The sequence below is a fragment of the Apus apus genome, chromosome 14 (genome assembly GCF_020740795.1).
Source record: "Apus apus isolate bApuApu2 chromosome 14, bApuApu2.pri.cur, whole genome shotgun sequence".
NCBI classification, from domain to species: domain Eukaryota; kingdom Metazoa; phylum Chordata; class Aves; order Apodiformes; family Apodidae; genus Apus; species Apus apus.
The window spans coordinates 1,744,069-1,760,682 of record NC_067295.1 but is presented as its reverse complement, the minus strand read 5'-3'; the positions used below and the strand labels follow the sequence as shown (position 1 = coordinate 1,760,682).

The 16,614-nt window shown below is 51.0% G+C and overlaps 1 protein-coding gene across 1 annotated transcript in view; it reads left to right on the top strand.

Moving 5' to 3' along the window:
* Nucleotides 1-9,813, top strand: part of LMF1 (lipase maturation factor 1) — a 180,337-nt gene extending 170,524 nt beyond the window's left edge. The window contains exon 11 of the mRNA XM_051632446.1: nt 7,777-9,813. Coding sequence (XP_051488406.1) covers nt 7,777-7,951 — 175 coding nt within the window. The 3' untranslated portion in view covers nt 7,952-9,813. The remainder of the gene's footprint in view (nt 1-7,776) is intronic.
* Nucleotides 9,814-16,614: the final 6,801 nt, after the last annotated feature.

Here is a 16,614-nt window from a genome sequence, read left to right as displayed (position 1 = left end):
CCAGGTGCACAGACAAGGGCTGGGGTTGGATCCTGCCCCAGCCACTGATTCCTCCTGCTGTTTATATTTCTTTAGTTATTCCTTGTTTGCTGTTAGCACTTCACCTGGGTAAGGAAAACTAAGTTACCATTTGCCTTTTCTGTTTTTTTGAGGTTTTGTGCTCCATCCCAGTTCCATTGGGTTTACATCCGTGGTGCTTGTGCCCAGTGTGGGCACAGCAGCCTCAGCAGCTGCTTTTCAGCAGTGTTCCTTCTGCTCAGGCAGGCTCCTCTTCTCATTTGGGGGCTTTTTTCCCCTTCAAATTTCAAATCCACAACTTTCTGGCTGCATTTTAAGCATCCCCTTGTCGCAGGTTGAAGCCACTGGTGGGGCTGTCAGACCCCTGCTCCCACAGCACCACCCTGGGTGTGAACCCATGGGAGAACCACAGCCAGAACCCAAGGGATTGACCTGCACCCTCTGATTTGGGTGCCAGAAGTGTGAGCAGAGTTCCTTTATTTAATCTAGATCCTGACTAGCAGAATGCTGGATCCCCAGTCTGCCCCTTGCAGCCAGCCATCACCTTTTGGTCACCATTTCATTGTAGTTGTGAGCAAAAGCCCTAAATTTAACCCTCAGTGGTGGCATCTAGGAAGAAAAGATAACCTAAGGTGGCTGTAGCTGGGATAGTTTCCGAAGAGCCCCCTCACCTGGAGCCCACCTCCCAAACTCTACTCCCACCTCCCAGCTAAGGGTCGTGTCCACCATGGCTCCTTTTGGTAGCTGGCTGGAAAAAATCCCTCATTTTCCTGCCATGTTTCCCCCTCCTCCCTCCACTCTAAAGGGAATTTTGAGACTTAATTATTTTCATTCCCCGCTAGACTAAATAATTAGGGGAAGGGGCTGTTTTCCATAAGAGCATTACGCTCCCATACTCCACGGAGTTTATTCTGTTAATGGAAACTCTACACCTTAAATAGCCAAGGGACTTTCAAAATGAGTTAATGCCTTCGAAATGAAATTTCTGAGACCAAAGTTTGTAGGTTCCTTTACAGCTCTAGAAATTATAGTATTTTTTCAAGTGTGATAAACTTCAAATGAGAAACAGGTGACTGATTAAAAATGAGGGTATTGTTGAGCACCCAGCCTAGCTGAGTGTGAAGCTTTACTTCAAGCACAGTGATGTTTGTGGAATGTAGATTTGCAAAATATTCTCGTGCAGCGGATAGTTCATAAAGCACCAGCCACCATAAATCTGAATGGTGGGGCTTTGGCTGAGGAATTAATAAGTGTTTAACACACCGTCATGGAAACAGACTGCAACAATGAGAGAAAACAAAAATCAGACTTTCCTACATAAGGGGAGGGGGGGGGAAATAATCAGGGTGTGTTTTTTTTCTTTTTTTGGCCTGAAGTGTTCGGTGTCTCTGATATTAAATCATGTTCACTTAAGGACTTTTATTCCAATTATAGTAGCACTTTGTTGAAAAAGCCCCAACATGTAGCTGAAGACCTGGCGTGGTGGTGGTGTTATTTATGGAGGCAGCACTTCCCATTTGATGCAACCTGGCTGCAGGAAGGCAAGAGGAGTATAGTGTTTTGTATTCTTTTTATATTTAATTGCCCATTTATTTCCCATTTGTGTCACAGCTACTGGGCTTTATACCTAGGAGTGTGTTGGACTGGATTTTCAGGCCATGTGAGTCACCCTGGGTGCTGGCAGAAGGTGCAGGTCCTTTCCCATGGGACCTGAGAAGTGGCAGGGACCAAGGGCTGGGAAGGGCTTTGTCTTCTTTGTATTTGCAGGGTGTAGAAGCTACTTTGGGGGCTGCTCCCTTGGACCCCCCAAGAAGGATAAAGGTAATTGTGTTGCTATTAAGGATGGTGCTGGGAGCAGGCAGGGAGGATGGGTTATTGGAAAAGATGGGGATCGTTGGGATGGAGATGGAAACAGCATTTCTGGTCTGCAAGGTCTCTCCAGCAGTCTGTAGAGGAGGCAGGAGCACTGCTCATGGGCATGGGATGCTCCATGGGGATGTGAGTCTTTCAGGCTTTGGACTTGGTTGTGCTGTATCCCAAGTGCCTCCTCTCACCCCAAGGCACTTCCATGTCAGGATGAGTCTCGCTCCAAGTATCCGCATGGGCCACGTAATGGGACAGGGTAGGGGGGTGATGTGCATCCCCAGAGCCTCTCCCACCAGCACTGGTGTCTTCTGTACACAGAAGTAAAATACTTTGTATGGTTTTCCTACTGAAAAGCAGCTTTGCCAGCAATGAAACTGTCCTGGGGAGTGACAGGATGCTCAGAGTTTAGAAAGGGTCAACACCTTTTTTTTTTTTTCCCTCTTTCACTGGGCTTTGCCAAGGTGAAACATTTTCTTGCAGTTCCTTTCTTCTTTCCCTATGTTTTTTTTAATTAAAAAAAAAAAACCACAACCAAAACCAAACCTTTATCATCTACAGTATAATGTCTGAGATTATCACAATGAAATTATTCCACTTGCCTGAATGAATGTTCAAGGGATTTTCTTTTTGTAAAAACACCCTCAGTCTCTTGGTGTTGTCAGGGAGGGCAGAGCTCATCTCCCACTCCCCCAGAGTGGGAAATTTGGTTTCCAGCCACCTCTGATTGCAGTGGCAGCTTCACCATGGCCAGGACTTCACCACATGTCCTGGTGCCATGGGAGGCATCTTCCTTGGCAAGGGCAGCTCCTGCCTTGACTCCATTGGAAGCATCACCTGCATCCCCATCACACCTCGAGGCATGAAAGTGAAACTCACTCCCTGAGTCTGTCCTTGCCAAAAGTCATCCTGGCCAGTGCTGTGAGCCCTGGGGAGAGCCAGGTCTCTTTCCCCCAAGGTTTGCTCTGCCCTCAGTGTAGATTCAACCACTGAACTTCCTTTTCTCACTTGTCTGTGGGGGGATAAACCCACTTTCCCGTCTCCCAGGAGAGTTTTGAGGATGCTGCAGTTCTGCAGGGCCGGACCTTGCAGGAACTTTGGAGAAAGAGAAGTCAGCAGTGTTGAAAAACAACCCATAAAACTGCCCTTCTTCTGCAAACTTGGGCCAAGATGAATTTATGATCCCTCCTGCTAACGGGGCTAGAATAAGCAAGCAAGCCGATGACGGAGGCTGTTACTGCAGTGAATTTGTACTTTCCACTGCCACTTGTCCCTGATTTACAGTGAAGTGGGGAACCTCGGGATGAAAAAAAAAACACAACAAAACCCAACCAAAAAAACCCACCAAACTGAAAAGAAGCCCCATGTTTTGGTTTCTTTCTTCCCTCTCCCACCCCTCCTTGCCCTGTCAGGCCATTAATTCTAACCGAAACCACTGGCTCTGGTTTTTTCCCTGGAAGCTTTTCCTCAGCTGTTGCAGGGAGACAGCTGCACCCTCTGGAACTCATTACAGCTGTCTGGGAGATTTAGCCCTCCATCCCAACAGCTTCAGTATTGCTGCTAATTTTTAACACGTACAGTTGGGAGATGTCATAACAGGCTGATATATGATCGAATCTCCAAAGTGCTGCAGCGCAGCTGCTACCGGGCATCTGCTGGGGTGAATATATTGATTTAAGAAATAATGCTTATTATTTTTAGCCTTTCTGCCCTCCCCAAGGCTGTAGCTTTGCCCGCTCTGGGTGGTGATGGAGAGCGGGTGCTTGCTCAGAAGGGATGGGGCAGGCGGGTTGGGCAGGTCCTTCAGGGCAGCTTGGTGGTCCTCCCTCTTCCAGCTGTCTGCACTGGGATCAGCCCTGTTGCTCTGCATGATGTTTCTCTTCTACTCCCAGGCACCACTGTTGGACTCGGGAGAAGCTGCCAAGGGGCCCTTCTGTCCCTTGTCCTCCACCACTGCTGTTAGAGCACAGAGGGTTTTCCATCTCCTGGAGGAGAAATGTCTGACCTGCTTTATCTGACTGCAGCTTGCTTCTTGACTCTCAAGTGATTATTTTTCCCTTGTGTGTCTCCTAAGGGACATAACCTGGGTTCAGCCTGGTGCTTCTCCTGAGCTGTTTCCCCACCTGACTGCAGTACCTGGTGCCTGGTGCTTCCAGGGGAGCCAGGAGGAGCTGCTGACTTGAGTTCACTCTGCAAATCCTGGGAAACTGCTTGCAGCCAGGGTTGTCCTTCCTGACCTTTCTGTCTGTCTCCTCTGAAACATGGGTCTTGCTCATCCTTCTCTGAGTACAAGTGACCACCAGTGGCATTAGAATCATTTTAGTGTAGATGAGGTCAGGTAGCTTCTTCATGACCTACTGGAAGATGTTCCCAGTTCTCCAGAGCAACAAGCAAGGTTCACCTATGCCAGCAGCCTCCTTCTTCAGAGCGAGCTCAGAGACGTGTGGATCCCTTCCAGCAGCCAGAAGGTCCCTGTGTGATCCCAAAGCTGCACAAAACAAGCAATTGCTGCTGAAGGTGACCTGTACTAGTTTCTAAATCCACAGGTGTCCATGCATGTGCGTGCTTTGCCTGACTGAAAAGCTCCAAGTTATGCTGGTAAACTCTGTGAGCTCTGAAATGATGGACTCAGCGGTGTTAATGCTTTGGTCCTTTGGTGCAGGAGCATGTTTGCTCCCCAAATCCTGGGAGTAGGGAGCAGGTCCAGTGAGGCAGCACTGGAGCAGTTTGCAGATCCTGTAAGCTCAGGACTGAGGCACCCAGGTAGGTTATAAACACTGGGGCAGCTTGTAAACTTGATCAGTCCTGAAATGCAGGGCTCCAGTGAGTATTAAATTCTGCAGCTTTTACATCCATGAGCCTTGCAAGGAGAGATTCCCACAGGTTGCAGGTTTTCCATGTTTCTCCCACAGTCCCTAACCCTGGGAAGGATGGAGAGGGGGGATGGTGCAAGGTCTGGATCCTGCCATTGTGTTTTGATGCTCAGAAGTATTCTGAGCTCCAAGGTTTTCCCCTATGCAGTTTCTTCATCCTGCAGCAAATGGTGGCTGCTGCAGCCATGGAAAGGCTCTTTGGTACCTCCACTGACCAGAATGGAAACCTTCAAGTCTGGAATTTCCAAAAAGCTCTGGGGGTGCAGGACAGCAAAGGGCCATGGGGTGCTGTGTGCTGGAGCTTGGTAGTTCATCGCTGGGTGAGTAGTTCAGCTCCTGGAAGAGCTCAGCTCCGTGGGGTTTTACAAGCTCCACAGCTCACAGAGCTGTGCAGGTTCCTCCTCCATGGATCTTGTCATCCTGACATGGACAGTGCATCCCAGCACTCCAGCTCACAGCTCAGGTGGAGCAGGCTGGGGGAAGCAGAGCCACCATGGCTGGGACAAAAGGGTGGCTGAATGTCGAGGTCAGGGGGCTGGGGGGACTGTTCTGATGGGTTTAGACTCTGTACAGAAGAGCTTGAAACATGGTCAGATAGAGAGGCAAACTTTATGCCACAAAAATGTATCTTCAATGGCATGTGGTCTCTTTAATGCTCACACGGTTCTAGTTTTACATGCTGATCCCTTTGATAGCAAACATTTTAATAGACAGAGAACATATGGGAAAAATCATACCAAATCAGATGATAGATATTATTTAAGCTGGGCAGGCAAGCTTGGTCAAAAGGGACCAGGAAACTTTCATTCCAGAGGGGTTATAAGACAGTCCTTGAGGTTGGGGAGAAGGCACTGCTGTGTCTGAGCAGAGACCTGTAATCTCCTGAAGTCTCCTAGGTCTGCCCTGGGAGCTCAGATAAGTCAACTTAATCTCTCTGTGCTCTGCATCTCCATCTAGAGAATGGGAACTTTGCCAGATGGGGTTTGCAAATAGCTCCTTCAGCCTGAGAGACCCCGTTCCACCCACATTGTGGGTGTACATGGAGACAGGTAGGCTGATGCAGATGCTCTGCAGTTGCTTAGTGAAGAAGGACCCCCAAAAGCCCCAGTGTGGTGGGCAGAGGGAGGCTTCAAGAAAGAGAGGGATTGACATAAAAGCAGCCCCTGAAGGTTTTTTTTGGGAGGTGGATATGTTGTTGTTGTTGTTTTAAAAAAGCCATCAAGCAGCACAGCTTGGAAATCTCTGACCATCCCAGCCAGGAATCTGCAGGCTACCTGGACCCGTGGGAACGCTGCTGTTCAGTAACACTCTAATTATTAACAGGAAATTTTGTGCTCCTGCGAAGTAAACACTGTGGGAGTAACACTTCAGCCCCCGTTTGACTTTTACCAGCCTCAGAAAAGGGGAGGGAAGAGGGTGTGGAAATGGCCCCAGCTGCATTCAAGCCAGTGGCTGTACAGCAGTGTTAGCAAGGGTGAGATGCAGGTTTGTGCACCCCAAGCCCCCAGCCAGGGTGGGGCCATTGCTCCCTCCCCTGCCCCTTTACCTGCCTGTATTTGAGGGCTGGGCTCCTGCCTCCCTGCAGCCCCAGCAGCAAGGCAGGGGAGGCTCTGCCACGCAGCTGTGTGGCACTGGGAGACACCTTTGTCCCCACCCTTCCCTTGGCACCCAGCCCTTACCAGTCATTGAAATTAAAGCCATCCCAGTGCAGCTCCAAATGCTTTAGTCCAGGCATCCTTGGATCCCCGCTTTGTCCTCAGCAGAGGGTGAAACATGGAGATATTTGTCCTATTTTTGTTCCAGCCAGAAATCAGATGTACTGCCAGTTGCTGCAAGCCAGCAGCAAGTGATGGGGTGATGAACAGCCCCGTGTTGACATGTTCTAGTAGGAGAATCATTTCTGTTCCCTCACCTGGGTACCCAGACAGGCCTAAATGGGGATGTTGAGCTGTGGTGGCATCAAACCTTTGAACCGGGCACAGTTTTATCTGTTGTCTGCAATCTCCCTTGTATCCCCGTTGGAGCAGGGGTGTCAGGAAGGTGAGTGCTAATGGCAAATATATGAGTCATCCCTAATTATTTCAGCGGTAGGAAGGATCTTTGTGGCTGCCCGAGGTGCAGCCCTGGGAGTGAGCAGCTGCAGGAGCACAGTGCCCTGCTCAGTAGCAAGGTTTGTATTTTAGTAGTGAAGAAAAGCAGGTTTAAATGAGCATTGACATGACTTTGACATTTTTATTTTGTGGGTTATTTTATGAACTTATCCAGCAAGCGCAGCGATGCACTCGGCAAACAGGGACCACAAGGCTGGAGGACCAGGGTGTTACTCCTGCTCTTGTCAGCATGCCCTACATCAAGCAGGACGAGCCCTCCCGAACCCAGCGCCGTGGTTTAGCCTCCGAATGTGTTTCGTGACACTGATGAATGCTTCTTTCTGCACTGTTTTAAAAATCTCCTTTTCTGTCAACTCCCAGGGTGGCCGGAAAACAGATGCGCTCGTAGCCTCACTAATAAGCTGTGGAGCAGAAGGAGCAGCCACTGGCTGGGGCAGAGGGATTCTTGGGAAGCTGGGGTGGAAGTTCGGAGCTGGACGTAAAACTGTCCCAGGCAGAAATACTCATGGATGCTCACAGAACATTTCCTGCTTTTATTAGTATTATTCATTCGAACTTTGTCGTAGAGAGGTGTGTAAAGAGCATGGCAGAAGTGGGGAGCACACAGGGCCAGAGTGTTAAAATTCCTCTGCCTTCTGCAGCATTCCCAAATGGCATACAGAGGAGCCTGGGAGCTCCCTGATACCTTTCTATAGCAGGGGTGGCCGTGTCACTGCCTCCAGCTGCCAGCAGCCCAGGAATGGAGGGAGCACTGGGATGCAGGAGCCAGCCAGGCTGAGCACCCGCCAGCTGATTTCTCCATCTAGCTACAGAAAGGCTCAAAAACTCCACTCCCAGGGGAGCAGAAGTAGGGTCTGATGCCAGCTTGGTGCCAGCCCCTCCTGAGCAGCCTGTGCTTTGTTTCTCTGTAGGTGGATCCGGGGGGAACACTTCAAGTACAAGTTCAGCCGCCCCGGGGGGCAGCACGCCAGCCAGGGCAGGTGGTGGATTCGGAAGAGGATCGGCCCGTACTTCCCCCCTGTCAACCTCCAGGGCCTGAAGAAGTTTTATGAAGACAGGAATTGGCCGTACCCTGTGCGGGACTGAGGGAAGAGGAAGAGTGAGGTTGAGAGGGACCAGCTGGTGCTCCCTACAAACTGCATGTCTTGCCTCTCTCTGTATTTCTTACCCATATCCTCGTTTGCACATATTTTACAGAAGGTTCCCAGCCAACCTCTCCACCTGCTGTTGTTGTCTGGTTTTTCCTTGTTTCTTTCTGTCTGTCCTTCTCACCACAGCCTTGCCTGATCTGTGATTTCTTTTGCCAGGCTGCTCCATTTGGAAATGATAAGCTCTAGAATTTGGGAACAAGGTGAACAAATGCAGCAATTAGTTTTGGGTAGGTGTTGGTGTTGCTTTCCCTGACCCATTGTGTTGTGTGATGGCTGCAGAGGCACAAGCAGAGATTCTGGGGCAGTCTCCTGCCTCCAGCTCCGCACCTGGCTCATGTGGATCTCCACATGGCAGGGGAGAAACCACTTCTTCATTCCATCCCCATCCCATGTGGGTACCAGGACTGAGACATCAAAGCTGCTCTATTCCCAGCATTGCTGTCCCCATGCTGCCCCTACTGCCACCCTGAGAAGGGCCTGGTCATCACCCTCTCACCACAGGTTAAGGACAGGTCTAAGCTGTGTCCTGCCTGCTGGGCATGGTCTGCCTGTCTCACAGTTTGTCCCAGGGACAGCACGGCAAGCTCAGGCTGGGGGAAAACACCCTGGGACCTCACCCTGAATTTCTCCTGTACCTCCTTTGTAGCCTCCCATCTTCTCAGTGTCTGTTTAAAATCACCCCATTGTCCCACCATGTGGGTTTTGCTTGATGAGCCTGAATCACAGTGATGGGAGGGAAGTGGACAGTGTCTGAAGAAGCCAGGGCAGTTGATTATAACTGATGGCTTGTTAGTGATGGATGTGCTTGCTAGCACACTCAGCTGCACATAGTTCTTCTGGCAGGGGAAAAAAAACTGCCCAACGTGACCTGTGTGATGCATAAAACCCCTGGTGTGTGGGGCCTGCCTGCTGAAAGCCACAGGTTTGCTGAGAAACCTGAAATAGCTCCTCACTGGAGCTGCCTGTGGGCTCCAGGACTCAGCCCTGAGGACAAGCTTGGCCCTGTGTGGCTGTTCCATCCCCTTGCCCTGTCCCCTGCCCCATGGCTACCAATGCTCATGGGTGGAGGGGCTGGGAAGGTGATGGAGACACCAAGTCTGCCGCCAGCCCCAGCACCTTGAAGTGGCCCTTGTTTGAAGAGGCCTGGCAGCTGCCTGCTGCCCTGGGTTATAACTGGTGCTTTTTGTCAGCAGCCCTGGGGCTGAAATCCACCCATCTGGGGTGGTTGGTGCTGGAGGGGTCTGATCAGCTGATGTTCAGGAGGAGCCGAGAATCCCACAGGCACGGTCCATGCACCCGGAGCAGGAGAGGGCAGGAGAACCAGGCTTTTCCCCCTGGATTTTTGGAGCAGCATTGGCCTTGCCTCCCCAAGGGGGGAATTCCAGAGGCAAGAAAGCTACACTGAGGCTGTCATCCTGCCAGGGCAAATTCAGCCCAAGCCACAAGTGACAGGACAAGCATTGTTACGTGCCGGGCTCTGACATGGCTCGTGCTCAGGGCAGAGCCATCCTCCCTGGGGCCACCAACATGATGGGGACCAATGGCTCTGGCCCTGCCCAGCTGAGTCCATCCCTTCCCACATGAGTTGTGCCACAAGCAGCTGGAGGTGGTTGTGAAGGAAAACTGGATCTAAACTGGCAAAAGCAAACCAGCAGGTAAAGCTGGCACCGGTGCAGGGCAGCACGGGCCATGATGCAGGCAGAGAAATGTCATTTCACGTGTTTCTTCCCCTTTTTGACTGAACGGGCACCACCAAGGGTGTGTATCTGGAAAGAGATTAAAGCAAACAGTTCTTCACTCCTTTTTTTATTTTATTTTTTTTATTAAAAGCATTAAAAAGGGAAAAGAGCAGAGCCCCAGGAGGGCAGCCCAGCCTGGGTACTGTCCCCTGGTGCCTGCCCTGCTGTGACTGCCACAAGGTCGAGGTGACAGCAGTAAAGAAGGTGAGTCCTGGGTGTTGTGGCACTTCTTTGTGTTTGAGGGAGCACCTGGGTGTTGTGTCTGAGCATCTGGTCACCATCCTGGACTGTCAGAGCATGGGTCTCCCACCCCTTCTCCAGCATGTTTGCACAGGACTCACACTTGGTTGTGGTTGCTTTTCCTGCCCAGCTGCTTCATCCCTGGCCGTCCAGCTCGGGATGGCTGGAGGGAGCAGGAGAACTCTCCAGTGACCTCCTGTCTGAGGTCCCATAGGACCGATGCTGCAGGCTCTGCGGGGTCCCAGGAAGTGCCCAGCTTTTCCAAGGAAGAGCCAGCAGGCAGGGAGCTATGGCTGGCCCATCAGGACCCGGGAGAGCCATGAGGGTGGCAGAGATCCCGAGCTCGAAGCCGCCGAGCTTCTGCTCAACATTATGGCTCCTGGCCAGGGAGCGGGGAAGTCCCGTGTGTCTCCCGGACGTGTTCAAACCAAGACAAATAGTTTAATTGCAGGGCTTGGAGCAACATATAGAGCGCTCCAAATTGTAAATATGATTATGACTCTATTGTGTTTTCCTAAATATTTGCCATAGTTGGAAACCGATGCTCTGCTGAACAATGGCAGAACGTTTTGTTCCGATTACGGCGGAGGGACGAGGGCGGGCGCTGCCATCCCGGGTCCCGCTCACGTCATCGTCCTTGCTGGCTCAGCCAACGTGCCACAGGATGGGGAGAGCTGGGGGCCAGGCTGGGCCCTCCTGATGCAGCATGGTTCATGGATATGTGGGAGCTTCACACCAAGCATCTCCAGCGATGTGAGCTGGGGCACTGCCTGCGCTTGCCTCATTGCCAGGCGTTAGCTGAAACATTTTATTTGGCTTTTCCTTTTCTTCTCCCATGGCTGAAAGTGAGCCCTGGAGCTGGATGTGCAGAGCAAGGCTGGGCCATGTCCCACAGCCTCGTCTCACCTCAGGAAGGGTTCCTTTCAGCAGGTGAGTTGGCTGAGAGCATCACACGCTGTCCCTGTGCTCCCTGGTCTGACGGGATTATGGAACCTCCCAGGAGAAGGTATTTTTCCCAGTGCCCAGGACAGCCACAGTCACATTGCAGAGCCCATGTCCCACTGTCCCCTGCCACCAGCACCATCCCTGCCTACTCAGGGCTGGTCCCTCTCCCAGGCTGGGGCTTGCCACAACAAAAGGCTCTCCCCTCTGTGGCTGCACTCATCCCTGTGCCAGGAGGTCCCTGTGCTGGGGGTCCCTGCCTCAGGATGCTCCAGGCAAAGCCAGGGGCTTCTCAGTCACTGTGAAAAGTGACCCTGTCCCCCAGCCATGCTGGCTGCTCCCTGTCCCTGTCTGTCTTTCAACTCTAATGTAAGTAAGTTGGCATGAACTGGCAGCCCCAATCCTCTCCATGGGTGCCAGATGTGCCCCCTGCATGGGTGACAGGTGATGGGTGACAGGCACCCTCCGGGCATCCCTCCCCAGTTGCTCACTGGCAGGAATGGTGCTGGCCTCCTTCCCCTCCCCAATTTAATTAATTTCTTTTGGTTTCCAACCTCTGGGTCAGGGATAATGGAACCCAGACCAGCATTTCCATTCCTGTTTGCTGTGTGTTGTGCTTGTTAAGCTTTTTTTCCTTTTTTCTTTTTTTCTTTTCTTTTTTTAAATCAAGAATTCTCGCTCTGCTCTGGAGCACTGCCTGGAAGATAATACCCATTCAAAGGCAGTGAGGAAGGTGCACGCAGGGGATTAAATTAGAAACGTTTCCCTGGGACAAAACTTTAGAAAAGAAAAGAAACAATTATCTAGAGGGGGTGAGGAAATCGGAACCACATTGTGTTATCTGTTGACTAGAAGTTTCTTGGAGAGATTTTTTCCCCCCCGTAGCTATGCACTGGAAGTAAAACATTGTGGTGTTCCCAAGTCAGTGTGTTGTAAATCCACTTGAAAGATATCTCCATCTGACGTCTGCTCCTGCCAAGCTCATTTTCCTCCAATGGCTTTGAGGAGGGGACAGGGACACCCATCAAGCACCTGGCAGAGAGGATCAGTGTCCTGATATAAACCCCACCAGCTCCCAGGAGTGAGGTTTGTGTCCATCAGTCAAAACAATGATCAGCTGAACCCCTCTGGGACAAGTCTCTTACCTTGGCTCTGTTTTCCCAGCTCATCCCCTGATCCTGAGCCTGATACAATCCCTCTCCCTCCTACTGCTTCTCTGTGATGTCCCCGAGTCACAAGTGCTGGGAAGGGATGGACATCAGCCATGGCAGCCCAGGCTCCCACTGCAGCAGGGGCATCACGGGGGATGTTGGCAGATCAAAAATAAGCAGAAAAAGAATAATTTTCTTTTTCTAGATGGAAGTTATTGACCCTTGGGGTATTACAAAGGCATCTTCTCCAAGCTGTGCTTCCCTGAGCTTCCTCTGTGGGTTTAGAAGGGTCCCTGCTGCCACGCTGGGGGGCAGGAAAGGCTGGAGTGGCCACTTTGGATTCTCCTGGGGAGGGGAACAATGGGCTCAAGGATGCTTATGTTTAACTGGCTCTGGAAGTTGAGTTCCTGGTCCTGCATGTGGTGGGGACAGACTGGACCACGCTGGACCTCCCAGTGCTGCCCCTTGCACCCTGTGTCCTGCCCTGCTGGCAGCTGAATGTCCCTTCATGGATGACCCAACTCAGGGGTTCAGTTTGCATCCAAACCCCAGGTCCCAACACACCCAGGAGTTACTGTGAGTTCCCAGGGATGGTCCTCAGGGGCAGGCTGTCCCCTGCAGCTCTGTTTCGCATTCCTCTACAAGTTCCCTTGCTTAGATTTGATTTGATTTTATTTTCCTGATATCATTGCAGGTTCCATAAGACCCAGCAGTGCAGCTTTGGGAGCAAGATGGGAGGGACAATGCCCATGGCAAGCAGAAGGTGGGGTGGGAGGCTGGATCAGACCATCCAGGGTCTGAGGGGCTGGGTTCCTGGGTGACTTTATCTCCCTGCCCACCACATGAGACTTTGGCTCAAACTTTATCAAACGTAAGTCACAAAGGCTTTTGAGGCTTTATAGATCATCTACCTGATTCCAAGCCCTCCTGGAGAGCCGTCTTCTGGTGGTAAGATGAAAACCTGGGCTGTGTGTTAATGTGCAACGTGTTTACTCTCTCATAGGAATTTAAGATTCCTCTGAAAATTCTGCAGTGATGTGTTTGTGTTTGGAAGTTACATTTTCCCACTGGGGATTACTTCTGCTGCAGGAACACAGAGAAGTTCCCAACTTCATCATCATCCTGCTGGTTACCCCTGGGAGGACATCCACCCCTCCCCACACCCCCTTGAACTGACAGCCTGCCTTTAAAAAACCACCTAAGGTTAGTGTAAAAACCTGAAGATTTTGGGGGAAAAGTCATTCCTTTCATTTGATTTTCTGACATCCAGGCAGGTCACATTCTTAAACCTTCCTCTGGCTAAAAAGTGTGGATTTGATTCATGGTTTGGGAACGTGGTCCCTGCAGTGGGGTCAGTGGTGAGGAGCTGCTGGGGAACATCAGCTTCTGCCTGTGTTTACCTGTCCTGGTAGGATCCATAGCAGCAGCTATAATGCCTCAACCCAGAGATTTCCTTATTCCTGGATCATTTATAAATCATAGTTATTTGTTTTAAAGTAGCCAACCTTCAGTCTGGGAGTTCCCGTAGAAAATACTTGTGCTCAGATACCTTCCCTGCTCCCAGCTGTCTCTAGAAGCTGGCTTTACTTTAACACATATTAAAGGAAAGAGCTTTTTTTCCTTCCCAGTAGATTAAGTCTGGCTAAACAATTCAGTGTGAACTGCTGGGCATGAGGCAGAAACCTGTAGGCTAAATTACCCAGCTGCTACACGTTTAGACCAGCATGGGATGAATTTCAGGATCATATATTAGTTTTCATTTAATCTGATTATTCTGGGCTGGAGTTCCTGGAGGGTCTTCAGGTTATTGTCAGTCAAAAGAATCTTTAAAAGCTTCCATTTGCACTAAACTTTTCCCATTAGAAGTCAATTTTCATTATGGATTGATTTTTATTTTAATGAAAAAGTTGTTCCCACAACCTCCTGTGTTCTTGTTGTGTTGGTTTTTTTTCCCCAGCCAGAGTTAAAACTGAAGCTATGATGGGGTCTTGCCACTCAAAACACCAGTTTTGTGTTTTGCTGAGGCTGTTGGCTGCTTGAAGGAGCCTGGGCAGACAAGAAGGGAGCAGGTAGTGGGGAAAGGCACCTCCTCTGCTCCCAGGATGCTTCCCAGTACCCACCTCCTCCTCCCTGAACCTTTCCCTCACTGGGAAAACACTTTAAGTGGTTTGAGTCCTGGGGGGATTTCCAGCTTACAAGTCTCAGAGACTAATGCAGGACTAATTGATCTTAAAAGCCCGTTGCTGGATGGCTCAGAGCTGTGCTGTCAGTGCACGGGCTGGTCTCTATCTGCCACCACTTCTCAGCTTCCAGTCTGGGGAGCAGCCTGGCAGAGGGTGCCCAGCAGGAGCAGCCACCCCAGGACCAGGAAGGCAGGAAACCCCCCCTCTTTGTGGTGTCAGGATTGTCCCTGTCGGGGCTGCCCTTTGGGCAGCTCTGGGGACTGGTGTGGCCTCAGGTTTCCTTGGGGCATCCATCCCACCTCACCCCACTGCTGCGAGTGGGCAAAGGGCCAACACCCCCCAGGGCTATGGTAAGAAAAAATGCAATGTAGAAATGTCCAGAAATAAAACCCAAGCCCCTGCTCTTTTTTTTTTTAATACAGGATTTTACATGGGATGTGCTAGCCTGAACCTTCTGGAGTCCATGTGCCATCCATGTTCCTCCAGTAGGCGATCCCAGTGCTTAACCCGCTGTGGGACCAGGACCCTGCCAGTCCAGTGCAAGGCTCTGTGGGGACACCCATGTTCTGGTACCTTGACACTGACCAAAATCCTCCATTTGTTCAGGTTTTGCACACAGGCAGGTGGGGAGGAAGCAGCTCAATGCACCCGGTGCAAGTTGTGCCCCAGCCATGATGCTGGGCACCAGGTGGATCCTCCCCAGTAGCATCAGGGTTTTCCATCCTGCTCTGCCTCCTCCTTCCCCCAGCAGGCAGGGTAAGCCCCTGCCTTCAATTCCTGTCTTCATGCCTCTGAAACACTGCATTTCCCTCCCTTTCCACAGGCTTCCTTCACAGCAGCAGCTCCAGATGAGATTGCACGTTGCTGAGCTTTTCCCTGGGCATGTCTGCTGCTGGGCTAATGGTGCTACCATCACACCACCTGCAAGCAGTTAGTTAGAATAATAAATAAGTGATAGATTATCAAATAAAGCACTGGTTTCAGATGAGGTCATCCTAGCACCATGTCGTGGGTCTCGGAGGGTTTGCAGGCTGCTTTCCTGCCACTGATGGGCTAAAGAGCTCTTGTATCAGGCAATAAAAAAGTTGTAGAGATTAAAGAATCAATTAGGTATTAGCCAAAGGGGCAGAAGCGTAACCCAAACATGCTGATAAAATCCAGTAGGTGATTATGGGAATGGTTCTGATTTCATTTTACTTTCAAAAGAAATAATTGCTCATTACAGAGCATGGAGCTAGCTGGACTGGATACTTTTCCAACTTTGTAGAGGAGGAAAGCCTCACCCTCAGCTGACGAACGGGGAGGCACGCTGCTCTTTAGGGCTGAATGGGTGCTTTTTTTTGATCCTTACTTTGAAGAGCATCATTTTGTCTCTGCAAAATTGGCCACAGGAGCTTGGTTGGTGATTTGGTGCAGCCTCAGCCCACAGCACCCTTACCTGTGCTGGTGGGGGGAAGAGGGGTGCTCTTGGGGGAGATGTGAGGGATGGGACTGACCATCAGCACCAGGGTGTTTTGGAGCCCTGGAGCTCTGCTGCTTACCACATCAACTTCGATTAACCAAGTGAAATCTGATCAGCTAAAAAAACCACTGAGAGATGTATATATTAGAGGGGTTTTTTTCCAGTATTTATCATGTGGATTCCAATTTTCCAGGAACACACATCTGCAAGCCAGCTCCAGCTGGGGCTGGCAGCTCAGGGTGGGGAACTGGGCTGAGCAAGGTGATGTTCTGCTAATTCATGGGAAGGTGTATGAAGTGCTGGTGGGAGCAAAGCTGCAGGAGCAGGAGGTGATGGAGGCTGCAGCAGGGATGCACCACTGCTGAGGCATTGCCTGGCCTCTGGTTTTCCGTACCCCCCACAAAAGAGAACAATAAAATAGAAGCCCAAGGGCTAGCTGCCTAGCCAGGATAAAAAAAGCCTTGCAGAAACTAATTTTGCCTGGCTAACGAGGGACGGCTGCAGCACCTGGTGCGGGACCAGCCGGGAGTTGGGTTTCAATTGCCGGGGAAAAAAGAGCCCGATCCTGGCTCGGGGGCTGCAGGCTGCTAATCCCCTGTTTACTCTCTGTCTAGCCCAGCCGCCCACACTCTCCAAAGCTTTTGTTCATTAACAAGGTCGAGGGTAAAAAGATACCTCTGCAGCAGCTGTCTGCAGCACGGCACGGCCAGAGCCTCCAGCCCCGCCGCTCCTTGGCACGGGCAAGCTCCATCCTCTGGGCTGGTGGGGCTCAGCCTTGCAGGATTATCCAGCTGAGGCCCACGGCATCGGCGCAGATACAGGCTTGATGCTTTTAGGAAAGCAGCAACAAATGGGAGTTGTGTCTGCGGGGTGAGCTCTGG